General features: G+C 46.3%; 1 protein-coding gene across 2 annotated transcripts in view; it reads right to left on the bottom strand.

Moving 5' to 3' along the window:
* The window catches only part of LOC146839637 (uncharacterized), a 590,171-nt gene that overhangs the window by 266,709 nt on the left and 305,439 nt on the right, over positions 1 to 18,023 (bottom strand). For both annotated transcript variants that reach the window (XM_085650371.1, XM_085650372.1), the window contains one exon: positions 14,034 to 14,132. In XM_085650371.1, coding sequence (XP_085506497.1) covers positions 14,034 to 14,132 — 99 coding nt within the window. The remainder of the gene's footprint in view (positions 1 to 14,033; positions 14,133 to 18,023) is intronic.

The following is an 18,023-nucleotide window of genomic DNA, read 5'->3' as shown; positions in this document are numbered from 1 at the left end:
CGGAGTGAACATCCTGCCCGTGATATCCAATGCCCTCACGTCAGAGACGCGGCGACAGGAAACAAGGCAGAGTAACATGGCCAGTTTAGCCGACAACTCTTTCCCTGAGAGGAACCGATTAGGTTGCCAAGACAAAAACAGATTAAGAACTTGATTCACGTCCCAAAGGGCTGAGTACCTGGGTTCCGGAGGAAGGGACAATCTGATACCTCGTAGTAGCTTGCAAACAAGAGGGTGTTTGCCCACAGCCACGTTGTTCAGCGGAATATGACCAGACGAAATGGCGGACCGAAAGGTATTGACTGATCTGTTGGCCAGTCCCCTAGACACTAAATGGGCTAGAAAATTCTGAATATGAACTGCCCCTGCATCCACTCGATTTATACTCCATCGCATACATCAACGGGACCATCTACCCCATGCAGACCTATACCATTTTACAGTACCGTCCACCCACGCCTTGGAAATGAACTCTTCAGCTTTTTCTGAAAGGCCTGGGACTTCCCTGTGTCTCCTGAAATCCGCCATACCATGAGTCACAAGGGGTTTGCCAGAATCAGAGGATGAGGAGCTTGCTCAGTACTCAGGAGGAGAGACAGAAACTGGGAGAGTAGGATAGGAGAATCCCAAGAAAGTTCCAGAAGAACTGGAAACCAAACTTTGCGATCTCCACATGGGAGTGATTAGAACCATCTCCGCCCATTGCCTCCTGATCTGGGTCGTTGCTCTTGTTTCCATCGCAAACAGCGGGAAAGCATAAGCTTGTTCCAGACTCCAATCATGGAGGAAGGCATCCGTGGCCACTGCCACCGGATCCGCACTCTAACTGAAGAACCGATGAAGTTGATTGTCTAGTCTTGAGGCAAAAAGGTTACCGACACCTGATGATCCAGACAGTACTGCCAAAAACTGGCGGCCAAATCCCAGAGGGCCTCGGATCTCGTGCCCCCTAAATGGTTGATATATCGTACGGCCAAAATATTGTCCATCTTTAGAAGGACTGAGGATTGGACTGAGGATTGGACCGAGCGGCAAACGGTGAAGGAACCCGCGAGGATCTCTAAGCAGTTGATATGAAATCTCCGTTCTTGAGGAGACCACAAACCTTCTGGGGAATATTTGCCGCAGCTGGTGCCCCAGCCTTGTCTGCTGGCATCTGATTCTATCACAAGGTCTGGGGCGGAACCGAATATAGCTCACCGGTTCCAGGCTTCCATATGTTCCAACCACCATGTGATTTCTTCCCAGGCTTCCAGTGACAGAGGAACCTTGAAAGAGTGGGGACGTCCCCTCTGTAAATGTCTCGCCTTGAGACACTGAAGTGCTCGATAGTGTAGAGGGTCTGGAAAGATGGCCTGGATGGAGGCGGAGAGACCCACAATCCAAGCTATTTGTCGAAGGGAAATCTGAGGGTTGGTGGGCGAATGTCTTAGTTTGTGATGAATCTTTGAAATCTTTCTGGATGGGAGACTGGGTGTGGAAAAAACGGAGTCTATCACAAAACCCAGAAAAGAGAGGGACTGAGAGGGCGTTAGGACAGATTTGAACTTGTTGACCACAAGACTCAGACCCTGCAGGAGATCCACTGCTGTTTGGAGGTGGTGTGAGAGTTGGTGAGGGAATGCATCCATGAGGAGGATATCATCCAGATAAACAGTAATTCGGATTCCTCGCACCCTCAAGAACTCCACTGCTGGTCTGAGGACTTTGGTGAAGCACCAAGGGGCCTAGGAAAGACCAAAGAGAAGAGCGGTAAACTCGTAAGTCTGATTGCGGCAAACGAATTGGAGGAAGTGACGATGAGGAGGAAAAATTGGGATCACCAAGTAGGCGTCTTTTAATCCAGCCGTACCATCCAATCCCGAGGTCTCCGGACATGCCTAAGGAGATGAATCCCCTCCATTTTGAAGGGGTGGTAGACCAACCACCTGTTGAATTAGCTGAGATTTATGACTGGATGCTTTCCTCCATCCGTTTTGTCCACTAGAAAGATGTTGCTGATGAACCCTCGTGGGTGAGGGGTTGTTCGGCCAATAGCACCTTTAGATAGAAGAGAAGAAACCTCCAAGTCTATGAGACTGGACTCTTGGAGGGAGAACTGAATGGGACGTAGTCTTAACTCCTGATGGGGTTCGCCTACATAGTCTAAGTGGAAACCTTGAACTGTTTGAAGTACCCACGAGTCCCCTGTGGTGGAAATCCATGCCTGTATAAAACTCCTCAGCCTCCCCCTACCCTTAAGTGCGAAGAAGGGATTACACTCACCGGGACTAGAAGAGGCTGCTGCTCCACGATAACCATGGCCCTTGCCTCGCCGGCCTCTGGTGGGATAGAAATTCAAGAATCTTGTCTGGTCCTGGTATTGCTGTTGTCTAGGGCCTTGTCCCCTAGGGAGTTGGTTTGAAGAGCAGCCGGTAGAGCGGCCCCTAACTCAACCGGCCCCGGGGAAAACCTGGTCAAACACCTTTTTGATTGTTGTCTGAGCCATGTCAAGGGAGGTGAAAGTATTTACAAACTTTCCCAACTCCTTGACAAAAGGCTCACCAAAGAGTCCCCCCTGGGCTACCAACCCTGCCTCCAAATCAGCAAGATCCCCAAACTTGGGATCGACCTTAATAAGGACGCTCAGTGGAGAGGGCACAATTGGCATTGCCTAAAAATACTATGGCTCTTTTCGCCCAACATGAGAGTGGCTCGCGGTAAATAATGGACCCAGATTCTTTGGCCTCTTCGGCCATATCTAGAATTTTTATAAGGGGTCCTAGGTTATCCAATAACTTTTCCTGGCATGCCTGCCAGGACCTGTCAATGCCCTTTTTGGGGTCTATGATACATTTTTGGAGGAAAGTGGCCATTCTAGTGTCGATGTCAGGAGTAAGAAGCACTTTTCCCTCGAGAGATGATCTAGGGCACTCTGCTCTCAGGCAGTTACGCGCAGCCTTCCCTATGGGTTTACGAATACGCAAAGCCACATAATTGGCCACTTTATCCGGCGGATCCAGCATGTCAGAATTGTCCTGGGAATGGTCGGGAAGGGAGCCAGCGTCAGGATCAACTGCATTGTCAGGACTAGCGTTATCTGGGGTCACAGGGTTCTCTGATAGCGGCAGGGATGGTTGCATCGGTTGGGTAGCCATAAAGGCTTGCTTGAGCCTGTCAAATGCAGACAGGTCTACCCTTGCATCTCTAGGACGTTTAGGTGGGGGCGGAGCAAGATCAGTCGGGGAAGTAGTGTCTGAAGGTCTGGTCTGGGGGCAGGAGCCGTAGGTAAGGCAGTTAGTCGGGCTAGGGCCTAATCAATCTTCCTGGACAATCTGTCCTCGAGGGGGGTCATGGCTTCCCCTACTGCCCTATAGATTGATGCGGCTACCGCATCATAAAAATCTTTATCCCAAGGGAGATCTGCCAGGGTGTTATCTCCCCCTTGGGAATCATCCTTATACTCCATTTCCATCCTGAAATGAGGTGAACTGAGTATGTAAATATATTTGAGTCTGGGAGACAGACCTTACTTAGGTTGCTCAACATTGGCTGGTTGTCAGCCACTTGGTGAAGTGTGAGGAGAAACCCAACAGATTTATGGGTCACTGCCCTGGGGAGGAAGCCTGGACAGGAAAGATACTAATTTTTAACACCTGTGGCCTGGGTCTCATCCCCCAAGCGCAGCGCGCTAATTGTACAGACCCTGAATAGCTCAAGGCATGCAAAATGAAATACAGACTCTGCTCCTGAGCAATGTGTCCAAAATAGGGAGCAAAGCGTAGAGATAATTGAAAGGGAGCAACCGTTAGTGACAGTGGTATGATACTACACCGAAAACTGCATCTCTCCCAGGCCACACACGGCTCTGGAACTACGGTGCACTGCTCGATCCCCTCAGGGAATTTAAAAGCACACGCCGTGTCCCGCAAGGCCAGTGCTGCCTTGCGTCGGGAGGATGATGCCGAGTCAAAAGTCCAGGCAGAGACCGCGTAGGAGCGGAAACACTCCTGCAGTCAGTGAAAAAACAGAGAGAGAAACACTCTGAATCAATAGTAGCACAAAAACCAAGTAGGTGTTATGCACAAAGCAGAACAAATACCAGCAAGCAGATGAAGGCATTTAAACATGACGCGCGTAGCGCCGTGATATACAGAAACACTAGCAGACTAGCTAAAATATTTAAATAACCATACTCTAAGCAGTTAATAACACATAGCAAATGAAATTTTAGCAAGAGAAAAAAGGCACTTAGCTCGGCTGCGCAGCAGCGAAGAAAGAGGCTGCGAAGTCAGTGGAGCCAGAATGTGTTGTACCACATCGCAACTGATTGGAGGACCCATGTCGGTGGCTGAGTGGACATTTTTTCTTACTACTGTTTTCCCGGAGGTTCATGGGAAACATAGTTCTTATATGTTGGTTTTGGCTGCTATTATTAAAGTGAAGAGTGAATGGCATAATCCTCCTCTCCTGTCCTGACATAGAATGAAGGATCAGTCTTCATTTTGTAGAATAATCACACATGGCCATAAAAAGGGAGTAAAATGTAAATGTCTAGTATTTGTAAAGCACAAACATTTACCCGAAGGTGTCAAGGCGCTGGGGGCCCTCGGGAAGATTAAGCAAGCTATTGCCTGGAGTCACATGGTGCTGGGCTGATCTGCTGTCAGTACTGGGGATCGAACCATGAGCCCCCGGGTTTCAGCATCAGTAGCCCTGGCCGCTGCGCCACACCTCTTCCACTACTAATACAGAACATTGTTTAGATCCAAACACTTGGTACAAACACTTTTCTGATGTTTATGCAAGGACTTCTTTGCCTTGTGCAAACTTTGCTACACCACTCGAAGTCTCTTCCCAAACTAAACCAATGGCGACCCTCCAATTTAGTGAAAAAAGAGACCAGAATAGCCATAAATGCTATTCAACTAGGAAAAGCTCCAGAATCTGACAACATACTGGGGGATCTTTTGAAACATGACCCAGAAATATGGGTGCTGTACGTTAATCTCCTATACAATGCTGTACCAATACGGGCGCCCATCCCAGAATCATGGAAGGGGGCAGAAATTGTCCCTATCCACAAGAAGGGTAGTAAAAATGATCCGGCAAATTATAAGCCTATAAGCCTAATTGACACTAACAATAAAGTCTATGCAAAACAGGTTCTGAACAAATTAAATGAGTGGATAATAGAGAATTATATCATCTCACCATATTAGGCGGGCTCTGGAACAAAACGTAGTATGATTGACCAGGTCATCAGACTGTCATGTATAGCTTGGAAATATGTCAAATTAAAGATGGGACATTTGTACGTCGCATTCATAGATTTGCAGGCGGCATTGATTTAATACCCAGGGATCTCTTCTGGAAATCCCTGCAACAACAGGGAGTACCACAGGAGATCCTGACGCAGATAGTTAGACTCCATCAAGGAAACTTTGCTAAAGTATGCTGGGGTCCAGGGGAGAACTTACAGAGGCCATTCCAGTCAGATGGGAAGTGAGACAGGGTTATGTTTTGCCCATTTTCTAGTCCAGCACTTACTAAACTGTATTCGCTATTCACAGAAGCTAGGAGGGGCTCACATATATGCATTAACATTTGCGGACGACACGATTTTGTTGTCCCAGACTCTAAGGAGGTTACAAAATTATTAAATATTTTCAGTCTGTACTGTAGGTCAATGGGATTAGAAATAAATCCCAACAAGACTAAACAGATGGCCATCAGACCACAAAAATACTTCAAAAATTTATTAGACCATATACCACAAGAGCTTGTAACCAATTGCACCTACCTTGGCATGATAATTGACTCAAAAGTATCATGGAAACCACACATAAATAAGGCAAAGACAGTTCTAAAACGAAATACCATGCCAATTGTCAAGAAACAACAAGCCACTGAGACCAAGGCAATCTCCCCAGCACTTGTGGTCTATAGAAGTAGAGTCCAAACAGCAGTTGCTTATGGTTCTGAGTTATGGCACGGGGAAATATTTATTTTATGGGAAAAAAACGTGATGCAGATGTTCACATCTCCTTCCCAGAATACTCCTTTGATTCCTATGTATTATGACGTTGGCATTAAGCAACTTGAGCACCTAGCCATATTGAGACCCCAACTATATTGGATCAGAATTTGGGTCACGGAAGAGTTACAAATATATAAAAAGGGGTGAGAGAATTATTGGAACTTGATGGCCAACTTATATTTTCTTAGTTCAGTCACTTGAGAAACTGGTTGTTTAAGTTGGGTTTAAATAGATTCTGGACAGATCCTAGCTCGCTGACAGTGGACTCAAAAAATTAGTTAAAGAGTACTTATTGGAATTTTGTCTTGAACAAGGTGACATCAGATTCCGCAATGGGAAGACTTACTATGCAGTGCTTATCTTTTAAGGTTATCCTAACTTTTGATTTTTTTTCTGGATGAAATTCAACCTCAACTAGCTAAAACTCTTTTTTTTAAATTTCAATATGATTCTCTTCAGACCTATTTTTATTTTATGCTTAAGTGGTCACCCGAACAAGTAATAAGGAAGGAATCTAAATGCACTTTATGCTTGTTAGAAGCTGATTCAGATATTGCACATATTTTATTATTTTGCCCACAATATGCCAGCTTTAGAAGTAAATGGATAAAACCGTTGTGTTTGAGGTTGATGACCAGGAACTATTTGAAGGCCCTAAGAATATTGAAAACTGATAACTCACGAATAATTGGATTTGGCATCAGTAGATTTCCACTCACCATGAGTTATTTATTGAAAAAGAGAGGATTACAATTCTAGTGCTTTTAGATTACATGATGTTTTAGTGACGTTCAGACTCCTCACCCACGCACACAAGGCTCTCCACGACCTGGGCCCCAAGTCCCTCAACGACCGCATGACCTTCTACACGCCCACCCGCCAGCTACGATCGACCAGCCACACCCTCGCCACCGTTCCACGCATTCGCGGAGCCACCGCCGGAGGAAGATCCTTCTCCTACCTGGCAGCCAAGACTTGGAACTCCCTCCCCACCCACCTTCGGCGAACCCAGGACCATCTCTCCTTCAGAAAGCAGCTCAAGACCTGGCTGTTCGAGCAGTAACATACCCCCTCTACCAGCGCCTTGAGACCCTCCCGGGTGAGTAGCGCGCTTTATAAATGCCATTGATTGATTGATTGATTGATTGATTGATTGACTGTGAGTTATATTAATTTTACATTGCAATACGATATAATTGGTTTTTAAGAATAATCAAGATAAATTCTATCAATTGTATATGATAATATGTTTTCTAATAACCAAACTAAACAATTCTGACTGTTACATTTCTCTAAGCATTAGGCACTTCATGCAGACAATCTTTTGAATAGAGCTGAATAAGAACATATTGTTAGACACAGTGTCATTTACAGCGGCCTTTTATAGTTCGATATAAGATGCAAAAGCAGACAAAATAATTATGGTTAATATGAAATTATTTTAACAGGGAAATGAATTCTGCACTTTATATATTTCCTTTGTACATATTTTGTTTTATTGCTAATGTAAAGTTAGTTTTATAGACTTGCATTTTGCTTCTATTATGACGCTGTTACTATGTACCTTTATGGTTCTCTGAACTGAAATAAAGATGAATGATGATGATGACAGAGGGGACTGAAGGCCCAAACAAACCTGGCCCCCTGGAGTCCTGGCTGGGCTCGAGGAACAAATGAGCCCTCATCGGGTCTTCCAGGGCAGCCCAGCCATCTGGATTGCCATTGGAAAGCATTGAATGCCACCAAATGGCCAAGGGGCTCAATGCAACCAGATGGCTTGACTTGAGGGGCAGACATCTGCTACCACTGTGCCTTAAAGAAAGGGCTGCCACTTGTCCTTGAAGGGGTCAGGTACTCTGGAGCCCAAGGGCTCCAAGCCCCTGCTGGACCTCAGACATGGAACTGCGAGGGGAGCCCCAACGGAGCTCATATCCAGGGCCGGTCGTGACCTTAACATGCAGGAGAAGTAGGGGAAGCCTCCTAGGCCTCATACCCCCCCATACTGGTAGGAGGACCAAGCCCAGGGCAGGAGTGCGTAGCTTGGTGCCTCAGGTCCTGGTCGGAGCTCCTGGACCCAGACTCGCAGGTCAGGCTTCCCAGGTCCTGGGCACTTTGCCATGCAGTGAGGTGGAGGATGGAACCCGCGATTGGGGTTCTCCACCCCAGGCCCGTCGGGGTCAATGTCAGAGCACCTGGACCCGGCCAAGCAGGGGGTGAATACTTGGCCCCAATGGACCATCTGTACCAGGTGCTTGGCAGTGCCACAAGCCAGAGGACAGAGCTAAGGAAGGGAGGCCTCCCCGGGCATGACTGAGCCCAGTCGTCCTGAGCCGTTAGCAGTGTGACAGGCCAGCGGACAGAACCCAGGGTGCGAGCACCCACCCCAGGGCCCAGCGAGGCCCTGCTCATGGGCCATCTGCTCGCTGGCTGAGAACAGCCACACCACACAGGGTTTGGAGTACCCTGTCCCTAGTAGTCTGGGGAAAAGCTACCCCACTTTCTTGTAACCCGTGCTCATCGTGTGACAGAGGAGACCGAAGGCGAGAATGCATCTTACTTCCTGGAGACCTGGCTGTATTTGAAGAAGCAAATGATCCCACATCTGGTATTCCAGGGCAGCCTGGACATCTGTGGGAGCCATTGGAAAGCATTGCACACGACCAGATAACCAGGTGGATCGGAGCGACCAGATGGCCGGGTTTGAAGGATGGACATCTGGTAGCACTGTGCCTGAACAAAAAGGCTTCCGCTTGTCCTTTGAGTGGAAGGGTCTCAACCTGTGTATATACCACTGATTGAGCTTCTCTCTAAGCTTTGGGAAATTTGTTGTAAATACTAGGAGATCAGACCTGATCCAAGGCATATGCTCCTCCATGAACTTCTCACAAAGGGAATTCCTTCAAACCATTTCCATTTCAGGTTTATTTGCACTAAACTCACATTCTTTTCTGTAGCAATCTTTATGGATGCATGTTTTTAGAACAGGGGTTGCTGAAAAACAGTTATCCAGCAATCAGAAATTTCAACCAGCTTTCCCCTGCTGTGTTTTCTGACCGAATTTGTAATTTCTGGGTGTTAGACTTGGGGGTCTCTAGTTGGCACAGGTATGCACTTGTGACAAATAGGGACCCTCTCCTCTAGTCAGGGTAAGGGGGTATACTCCTAAAATAACCCCTGCTCACCCCCTGGGTAGCTTGGCACGAGCAGATAGGCTTATCTCAGAGGCAGAGTGTAAAGCATTTGTGAACACATACAGTAATCAAGTGACAACACTACAAATGGACACCACACAGGTTTTATATAAAAAATAAGTATTCTTTATATAGATTTACCACAAGACCATTAAACGACAAAAACACACAATACTGTTACTTTAGATGGCAGAATTTAGCTTAGTTCTTTTAAGTTCTTAGATGCGACACATTAAGTTAATGTACTTTTAGATGCGACATGCAGGGCAACGAAAGTGTTGCAACGATGTTGATGTGATGACGTTTTTGGTGCAAAGAAATAAAGATGTGAAGATCTTCCAGATGTGGCACGCTTCTCTGATGTTGCGAGAAGACTCAACTCGATGCTTCAGCTGCAGCGGCGACACACTTTACGCGATGCGATGACAGCAGCTCCGACGGCGGCACGCTTCTCCGTGGATGCGAGGCGCTTTCCTTGATGCGGTTCAATGCGACAACTATGATGGCTGCGATGGCGACACGCGTCTTCCTCGATGCGAGACTCTTCTCTTGATGCAGTGCAATGCGGCAGTTACGATGGCTGCGATGGCGACACGCTTCTTCTGCGTTGCGAGACACTTCCTGGATGGTGCGAGACGCTTCCGCTCAATGCGATGCTGCAGCGGCGACACACTTTACGAGATGCGATGACAACAGCTCAGACGGTGGCACTCTTCTCCTTCTTGAGTTGCGCTTCCAGCTCCTTGCGACACGCAGTCCCTCAGAAGGCCCAACAACAGCAGCAGGCACTTCCAAAGAACTCTGGGGAGCTGGGGGGTGAAGTCTGTTGTTCCTGAGACTTCAGTAGGAGGCAAGCTCTTTTCCAAGCCCTTTGAGATCCTTCACAAGTTGAGCAAAAGTACACACAAAGTTCCTTTCTCCTCTCTTTGGCAGTAGGCAACCAATGCAGGCCAATCCCCCAGTTTCAGGGATAGTTTCTCCTCAGCTTCTTCTTGGTTCCTCTCCTCAGCAGAGGTTTCTTCTTGTTTTCCCTAAGTGATCTAAATTCTTGGGATCAGGGTCCCAAAACTTATACCCCAAAATCCTTTGTCCTCTGAGGGCAGAGGGGCCTTTGCCCAGTCCAAACCAGTTCCTGAGCATTCTGTTTACCAGACTTCTCCTTTCCTTTCACAGTGTAGGGCAGAAACATCATACGCCCCACAGGAGATGGAGCCAGCATTGTGGAAGGCAAGTACAGCCCTGGAGCACTTTGTTGACAGGATTCCTTCTCTTCATTCACTGTGCAGGGCAGAGATATCAGCCGCTCCCCAGGAGGTGGAACCAGCATTGTGGAAGGCAGGCACAGCCCTATTCAGGTCCCAGGCACAACTCCTCCCTCCCATCTAGATGCAGATCTCTCTATTCACCACTGGGACACCTATCCCTGTCTCCTGGAATTCCCCAGCCCTGTCACTCAACCTCCAGACAGGGAATACACAGCCTAGCAGAGGTAGGTTTGAATGGTTAGACAAGAAAATGCCTACTTTCTAAAAGTGGCATTTTCAAACACAGAATGTTAAAACCAACTTCACTAAAAGATGTATTTTATCATTCTGAGTTCAGGCATACTGAATTCGAATTTCTACCATGTTCTCTGACTCAGTTAGGACTATAGGATGTAATAACCATACTGCCCATTCTGGCCTATGGAGAACAGGTAGCTTTGCAATAGTGGACAAAGAAAATGGCTGTAATTCACTATTAGAACATGCCACACACACCAGGGCATGTCCTGGCAGTTCCAGACTGCACGCAGGCTCTGCAATGACAGACCTTAGACACATGTTTACAGGCTGCTTCTGTGGGTGGCACAACCAGTGCTGCAAGCCCACCAGCAGTATTTGGATTTACAAGCCCTGGGCACTCCTGGTGCAGTGTACTAGGATCTGACAAGTAAACCAAACCAGCCAATCATGGAATCACTAATTCGTACAATAATTTACAATAGGGAGAGCATATGCACTTTAGCACTGGTCAGCAGTGGTAAAGTACCCAGAGTCATAAAACAGCCAACAACAGGTCAGAAAAAATATGGGAGGAAGGCAAAAAGTTCAGGGATGACCCTGCAAAAAGGGCCAAGTCCAAGAATAGCCCATGGGAATAAGAATATATCTGGGCCTGTAATACAAAATTAGCTCAGAGCATATGTTTGCACATATTCTACCAAGGACAACTAATGTGGTGCAAAATGGAGAAGTATGTATTATGTGTAATAAAAAGTGTGTTGTTCTGCCCAGAATTCCTTGTTTCACCACCACTCCACGAAGGTATGGAAATGGATTTCCTGGTGCTTGGGAGGTGCACTTCCCCATAAGGTAGGGACTATTACAAGTAGGACCAATTCTCGAAAGAGAACTCAGGACAAACTTTGAGTATGCATCGAAAAGACCATCAGTGCTCCTTAGCTGCACACGTGGCATTTGCCCAATTCACCAACTACGTCTCCGAATGAGGATGCATTGACCTATGACCAAAACCTGCACTTGTTCTCCCTTCCATGGACCTGGAGGTGATCCTTCTAAATTTATACAATAACTAGTGGAGCGTAGCATCTTATTGGATGCACAAGCTAAATTATTAGTACAAAAAGCAAAGTGCAGCCACTTGAGCAATACCAAATTGCACTAGGAGTGCTCACACGGATCCAGTCTCCCCTCATGCACTTGCCCCAAATCCAGAAATTTGGCTTGTGGGATCCAGAAAGGAGATAAACTAAAGAAAAACAAGGATATGAGATTTGTGATGGGGTAAACAGAATAGGGGACAGATGACAGATCCTGGAGACCCGTCGGATACCTGCCGGGTGGAAGGAGAGGAAGCATGAGGAATAGGGGATAAAAACAATATCAGAAAGGTAAATGAAAAATGAAATGAAAACTAATGAAAATTAATGCAGAATGAAAAATGAAAAATAATCTATACGGTATACTTTTTCCGAAGGTGTCAAAGCGCTAAATAAGGCAGCCTGTAGCAGTCTAAAATCACCCAAGACCTGAATATGAGGTCTGAGAGGAAAAAAAACTTCCTTAAGATGTTTTGAAAAAATGACAAGCAAGTCAGTTTCAAAAACATGAGCAGGCAAAGTGTTCATCTGTTTGGCAGCGGCCACCGAGATGTAACAGCCTCCCCATCTGGCCTTCCAAAATCTGGGAACAATCACCTTGTTACAGGATGTCTAAGAAACATGCTGGCAGTATACCAGCAGAGGAGTGAATTGAGTTGGCTAGGAACTATCTGATGCAAGGCTGAGAAAACCAAGCAGAGAGCTTTGAAGATAATTCTTCTTCTGACAGTGAGCCAGTGAAGGGAACAAATCCTGGCTCTGACCATTTTGACCGCTCTGGTCACAAGGCCCTTATTACCAGTGGTACCTGTTACAAGGGACTTACATGGGGGCCAGAGCAATGCCAATTACGAAAACAAAGGTACTGATTTGGAAAAGAACACATGCACTAGGAACCTAATTATCAGGGACTCAGTGCATTCTCAGTCAAAGTGCATCTGATATCAGGCAAAAGTGGGGGGTTACCATGCAAAAATGGGCACTTTCCTCCTAGTACCCTCTTTGCTGAAACAGCCAAAGGTGTGGCAGACAGAATGGCAATCAAATGCAGACGCGTTCAAAACAACAAACAGCGAGTAAACTCCCTCTCAAACAAACTAAGGGGCATATCAACAACAACAGGCGATAATTATCGCTGAGCGCACCTAGCGCCAGGATAATTATCGCCGGCTAGCACCGATTTTTATCGCTGAGATAGCGTGCTATTAGCAACGCTTATCTCATCAGCGATAAAAATCGTGACGCTAGCTGGCTAACGTGAGATTATCGCTGGAAACCCAGCAATATTCTCACGTTAGCTAGTTGATAGGGACTCACAAACTTAGCCATGATATCCACCTTCCATAGGATATCATGGCTAAGTCAGTCCTGAAGCAGGCGTAAGGAAAGTAGCGATAACAGGGGTTATCGCTACTTTTCCTGATGCTATGCTTCATAGCGTGGGGCTTGATGATAGGAGAAATGTCGCTTAGCGACATTTCTCCTGTCATGCCAGGTCAGGAACGCCCACTTTGCATCTCATTAGAGATGCAAAGCTGGGCGTTAGGAATCCTGACGCTAAAGCAAGGTTTCACTCGTTAACGTGACCGTGCTGATTAGGCGATAAGATTATCGCCGCTTTTCGGCCGAAAACGGCCGCAAAAGCGGCGATAATTTTTTATCGCCTGCTTGTTGATATCCCCATAGTTCCAAAAAAGTATTTAAAATATAAGAATGCAATGATTAAATGTGCTGCATGCGGGAAGCCTATTACCGGCCTGTTTGTTTGTAAAGTTAAAGGAATTAGCGTTTTTAATTTGATACAGAAATCATACTTTCTGAAGGAACCAGTGGAACACATAGCTTCATTGTACATGCTAAGAAAAGATGCTCCGTATTTCAGAGATTGGTACATGAACCACTGCTGATAAAGAAAGCGGTTGGGGCAGGAACAGATTTTCATACAAAGCAGCACAGATCAGTTTTTTGTGCTCCAGAAAGGCTCCCCACGCTCCATGTATTACAGGGATCACGGGGATCTGTGGCAGGTAGTCCGGTGGTAACGGTGTCTGCAGGATCATGTCAGATGAAAGGCTTGGCCCGCAGAGTCCACTTAGGGTGCAGCCAACTTGCAGCCAGCTAAACCACGCCCCCAACACAGATCAGTTTTTTGTGCAGTTTCAACTATCTTCTTTTCATTGCATTCACTGTGAATCTGTCCCACTCACACATTCCTTCTCACCTTCATTGCAGGTCGGTCCTTGGAATCCGTTGTCACATTTGCACGTGCCATCCGAAGTGCAAGAGCCATGAATGCAAGTACTTGATTTGCAAGATGCCACTGTAGAACAGAACATGTTAATTAGAAACAAGGAAAAATGCATAACGATCCATGCGAATTAAAGTTAAGAGATGAATTTTTACAAATGTCTATAGGGCTGTTTTAATGAGTTGCCTTTTCTCAACTTAGTGCATTCTGTATCTTTACTCATCTGGTCAAGGACTGGGCAGCAGCTGTTTCTGATGTATTATGTGGTCATAGAGTCCAACAAACACTTAACATAAGCACAATATGATATGTGTTGTTCTACTCAGAATTTCTTGTTTGATCACCACTCCACGAAGGTATGGGAATGGATTTCCTGGTGCTTGTGAGCTGTACTTTCACATAAGGTAGGAACTATTAGGTTAGTTAAGTCTTTCTTTCAATCACGCTGATCACAAAAGACACAATTAATATATAATATCACAACAAAATACACACATTGTCACCAATACTTAACAATAAACAGTTAAAAATGTTGCCAATAAATGATAAAACAGACAACTTAATATTTTATTAAAAGCTCATACAGTTTTAAAAAGTTTATAACCAATACTATCCTTTAGCAGTGATTTGTGTTGGTCACCTTACATTTTGTCTAGGTTCTAAGACCATTTAGAGCTTAATCACACTGTGCGCTAGAGACCCAATACAGGCTGTGAATTATAAGGCATGACAATGCGACAAGTACAGAATATATAAAAAATTATCGCTGTCGCCTACTACTTGCTTGCAATCTTAAGTCGAATTCTCCATACCCAACCTAAACATTTTGCTAAGGCAATAACAATGGAATCCAGAGTACTTGTTTTCAATATTCGTAATGCGGTAGAACTCGACCTGCTGCCCATGTTGGAGCAAATTGGTTTTAGCCATTTGCTCCGTGGAGAGCTATATGCTGGACATACAAATAAAATGTGAGGTAATGTCTCATCCAGGTTTTGACAAAATGAACATTTACTGTCTGGGGTATTATGCCAGTTTTTGGTGAGATGTTTGATCGGTAATGTGCCTATCCGGAACTGGAAGAAGTATTTTCTGTCAGTGGACTTCGTTATGAAGTCCCAGAAGTCTTCATACATTGGCTCCGAATTGTGCCCCAGGAATATACTGGTCAGTGATAAGGTGTTAATGGAATACAAATTGCCAGCTTTGATCATTGCCCAGGACGCCTCTTTAAAAGCTTTTTGGGTGGGAAACAAATTGTCGTTACTTAATCTACCAGAATTCCTGTTGGGAGGATCACTCGTTTTGGATATCTGAGCCCTAGTCTGAGCTTCAGTAACTGGATGGACAGAACTAGTGTGTGATTTAAGTGCTGTAGAGAATATGTCAATCATACCCTTGAGTAGACTTACTTCTTCTATAAGCTGTTTATTCTGGGCCTGTAAGTCAGCTATCTGGCCTGTAAATAGGTCAGTACGTAGATTTGTACACCTACTAATTGAACTATCATGTTTGAGGGATCCACCTTCCCTACCCAGAAGGTTACAGGATTCCTCAACGTGTTCCATTAGGGGTAGAAATCTATTTGAACTGTCAATGGCAGGCTCGAGAACACTTTTATTAGCTAAGCTGAGACTTAACAAAGGAGGGTTGTTATTCATTGCGTTCAAAGAACTTCCATGAGCAGTAGGAACTATTACAAGTAGGACCAATTTACAAGAGAGAACTCATGCCAAACTTTGAGTATGCATCAAAAAGATCATCAGTGGTCCTTAGCTGCACTGGTGGCATTTGCCAAATTCACAAACTGCGTCTCCGAATGAGGATGCATTGACCTATGACACCTGCACTTTTCTCCCTTCCATGGACCTGGAGGTGATCCTTCTAAGGTCAGATATTCTCAAGAATGTGTGATAACCATTGCCAAATTAGCTTAACGCAACTCTTCACATCGCAGTCTATCGCGGAAAAATAACTCTGTGCTAACGTGGAATTCTCAACACGGCGGTACCATGCGATAGACCCACGATAAAGCATCAAATGAACGTGTTAAAATCAACGCGATGCCACAAAAATGCAAAACACGAACGTGAAAATAGAAGCGATGATGCCAATCGCGATACAAAAATCAGTGAAAACCAGCCACAGGCCTGCGATACCCACGCGTCATGCGGGAAAATGCACTATAAAAGTAGAAAAAAATCATACATAGAAAAGCCAAGCAACAGCGAAGCACAATGGAGGTAGCCGTAGCAATTGCAGAGGACAACCAGAACCCCACAAGCCCCCCAATGGACCAGCCTGGGACCTTGGGGTCAGGGAAGGGCACGGACAAAAAGAGTAGGAAGAAGCGGTTCAGTCCACAGGAAAACAGGATCCTGATAATGGAGGTGGTAGAACACCATCAACTACTGTTCATCACCTCCACTGTGTCACTGGCAAATAAAAATGGAATATGGCAGACCATCGTGGACAACGTGAATGCAGTCGGAGTGCTGAAGAGGACAATGAAAGAGGTCAAGGGGCGCTGGAAAGATGTGAAGCGCAAAACCAAGTAGAAACTCGCAAACAACCGGAAGGCAGCAATGCAGACTGGAGGTGGGAGTCCTGCGCCAAAGGAGGAGCTGGACGAGATGGAGGAAATGGTGTTCACAGTCATCAGTGGGGAGACAGTGGCAGGAGTTGGGGGTCCGGACACTGCTCAACATGACCGAACACAACTGCAACAGGGTGAGTATGGACCAGGGCCTGGGGAGACAGGGGAGATTGGCCCAATGGCACACATGCACAAGTAAGCATAGCACATCTGTGGACAAACCATGCTCCCAGATCCCCAAATCACACCAAGAGGCCAATGCATCCAAGCATGCAACATCCCAGCACTGTATAAGCACAGAAGTTAGAGGCACACAGCATGTAAGGGATATGGGGCAGCCAAATCAGAGCAGCAGGGGTGACTTCCCCAAAATGCGGCACACACACATTACATGCAGAGCACATCAACATTGACAACGATGTGGCACAAACCGCAACATGTCCAGAACAGAGGACACAATTGGTGCCGCTTGAGTTTAGAAACTGGCCAATCACATATGGCATTGCAGGGAAATGTGAGTTGACAATGTACAAGTACAAACACACATCTGTGATGTTGTTGAAAGGTCCATGGTTCCGCATCAAATAGGCAGTTACCCCAAACACTCACAATGTACACTGTCATGCAGTCTGAATGTAAACATGTACAATGTGTCAACACACATGTAAACACAGTGTTAAACTGTATCTCCCCTTCACATTGCAGAGGAAGCCAACACCTCCTGCAGAGCAGGCTGAACTTCTCTTCTCTGATGATGAAGAGGACCCTCACACCTTCGACTCAGACTCCCTCCAACAGCTCGTTGAGAGCCTCGGCAGCCCACTTCCAGGAGCCGGGCAGTCCAGCTGCTAAGAGGAGAACCCACCCCCTTCACAGAACACACAGCAGGCAGCACCCACCACCACAGCTGCCTCCTAGGACCCCCAAGATGAACACATGGCTTTCCAGCACCGTGTGTTGGGGTGCCAGGAGAAGCTGGCCGAACAGGTGCCGGTGGGGTTCGACCGCATGGCAGCCAAATTAGACACCATATGTGGGTGTCTAAGTCCCATCAGGGACCACTCACAGTCCCTAACGGACACCCACAGACTGCCCCATGCTATCCAATGAACCATGGCTGACATCGCCAAAGTCCTGACTCTGAGACAAGAAAGACTGTCTAGTCAGAGTGGCTCCAGCAAGCTCGCCCGGGAGTTGGGACTCATGCTGACGCTCATGGAGAACATGGAGCGGATGCGGGTGTAAAGAGCGGCTGCCACGGCTGCACACCAGCGAGAGGTAGCTGGGTCCCTCAATGCCCTAAAGACCATCCTCAGGGCATTGCTGGCAAAGGGCCTGTTGCTGATGCATGCTGCTGCTACCACTCC

This window comes from Triturus cristatus, chromosome 4_1 (assembly GCF_964204655.1).
Source record: "Triturus cristatus chromosome 4_1, aTriCri1.1, whole genome shotgun sequence".
NCBI lineage: Eukaryota > Metazoa > Chordata > Amphibia > Caudata > Salamandridae > Triturus > Triturus cristatus.
Note: the sequence above shows the minus strand (reverse complement) of the source record. Positions and strands in the feature narration are given on the sequence as shown.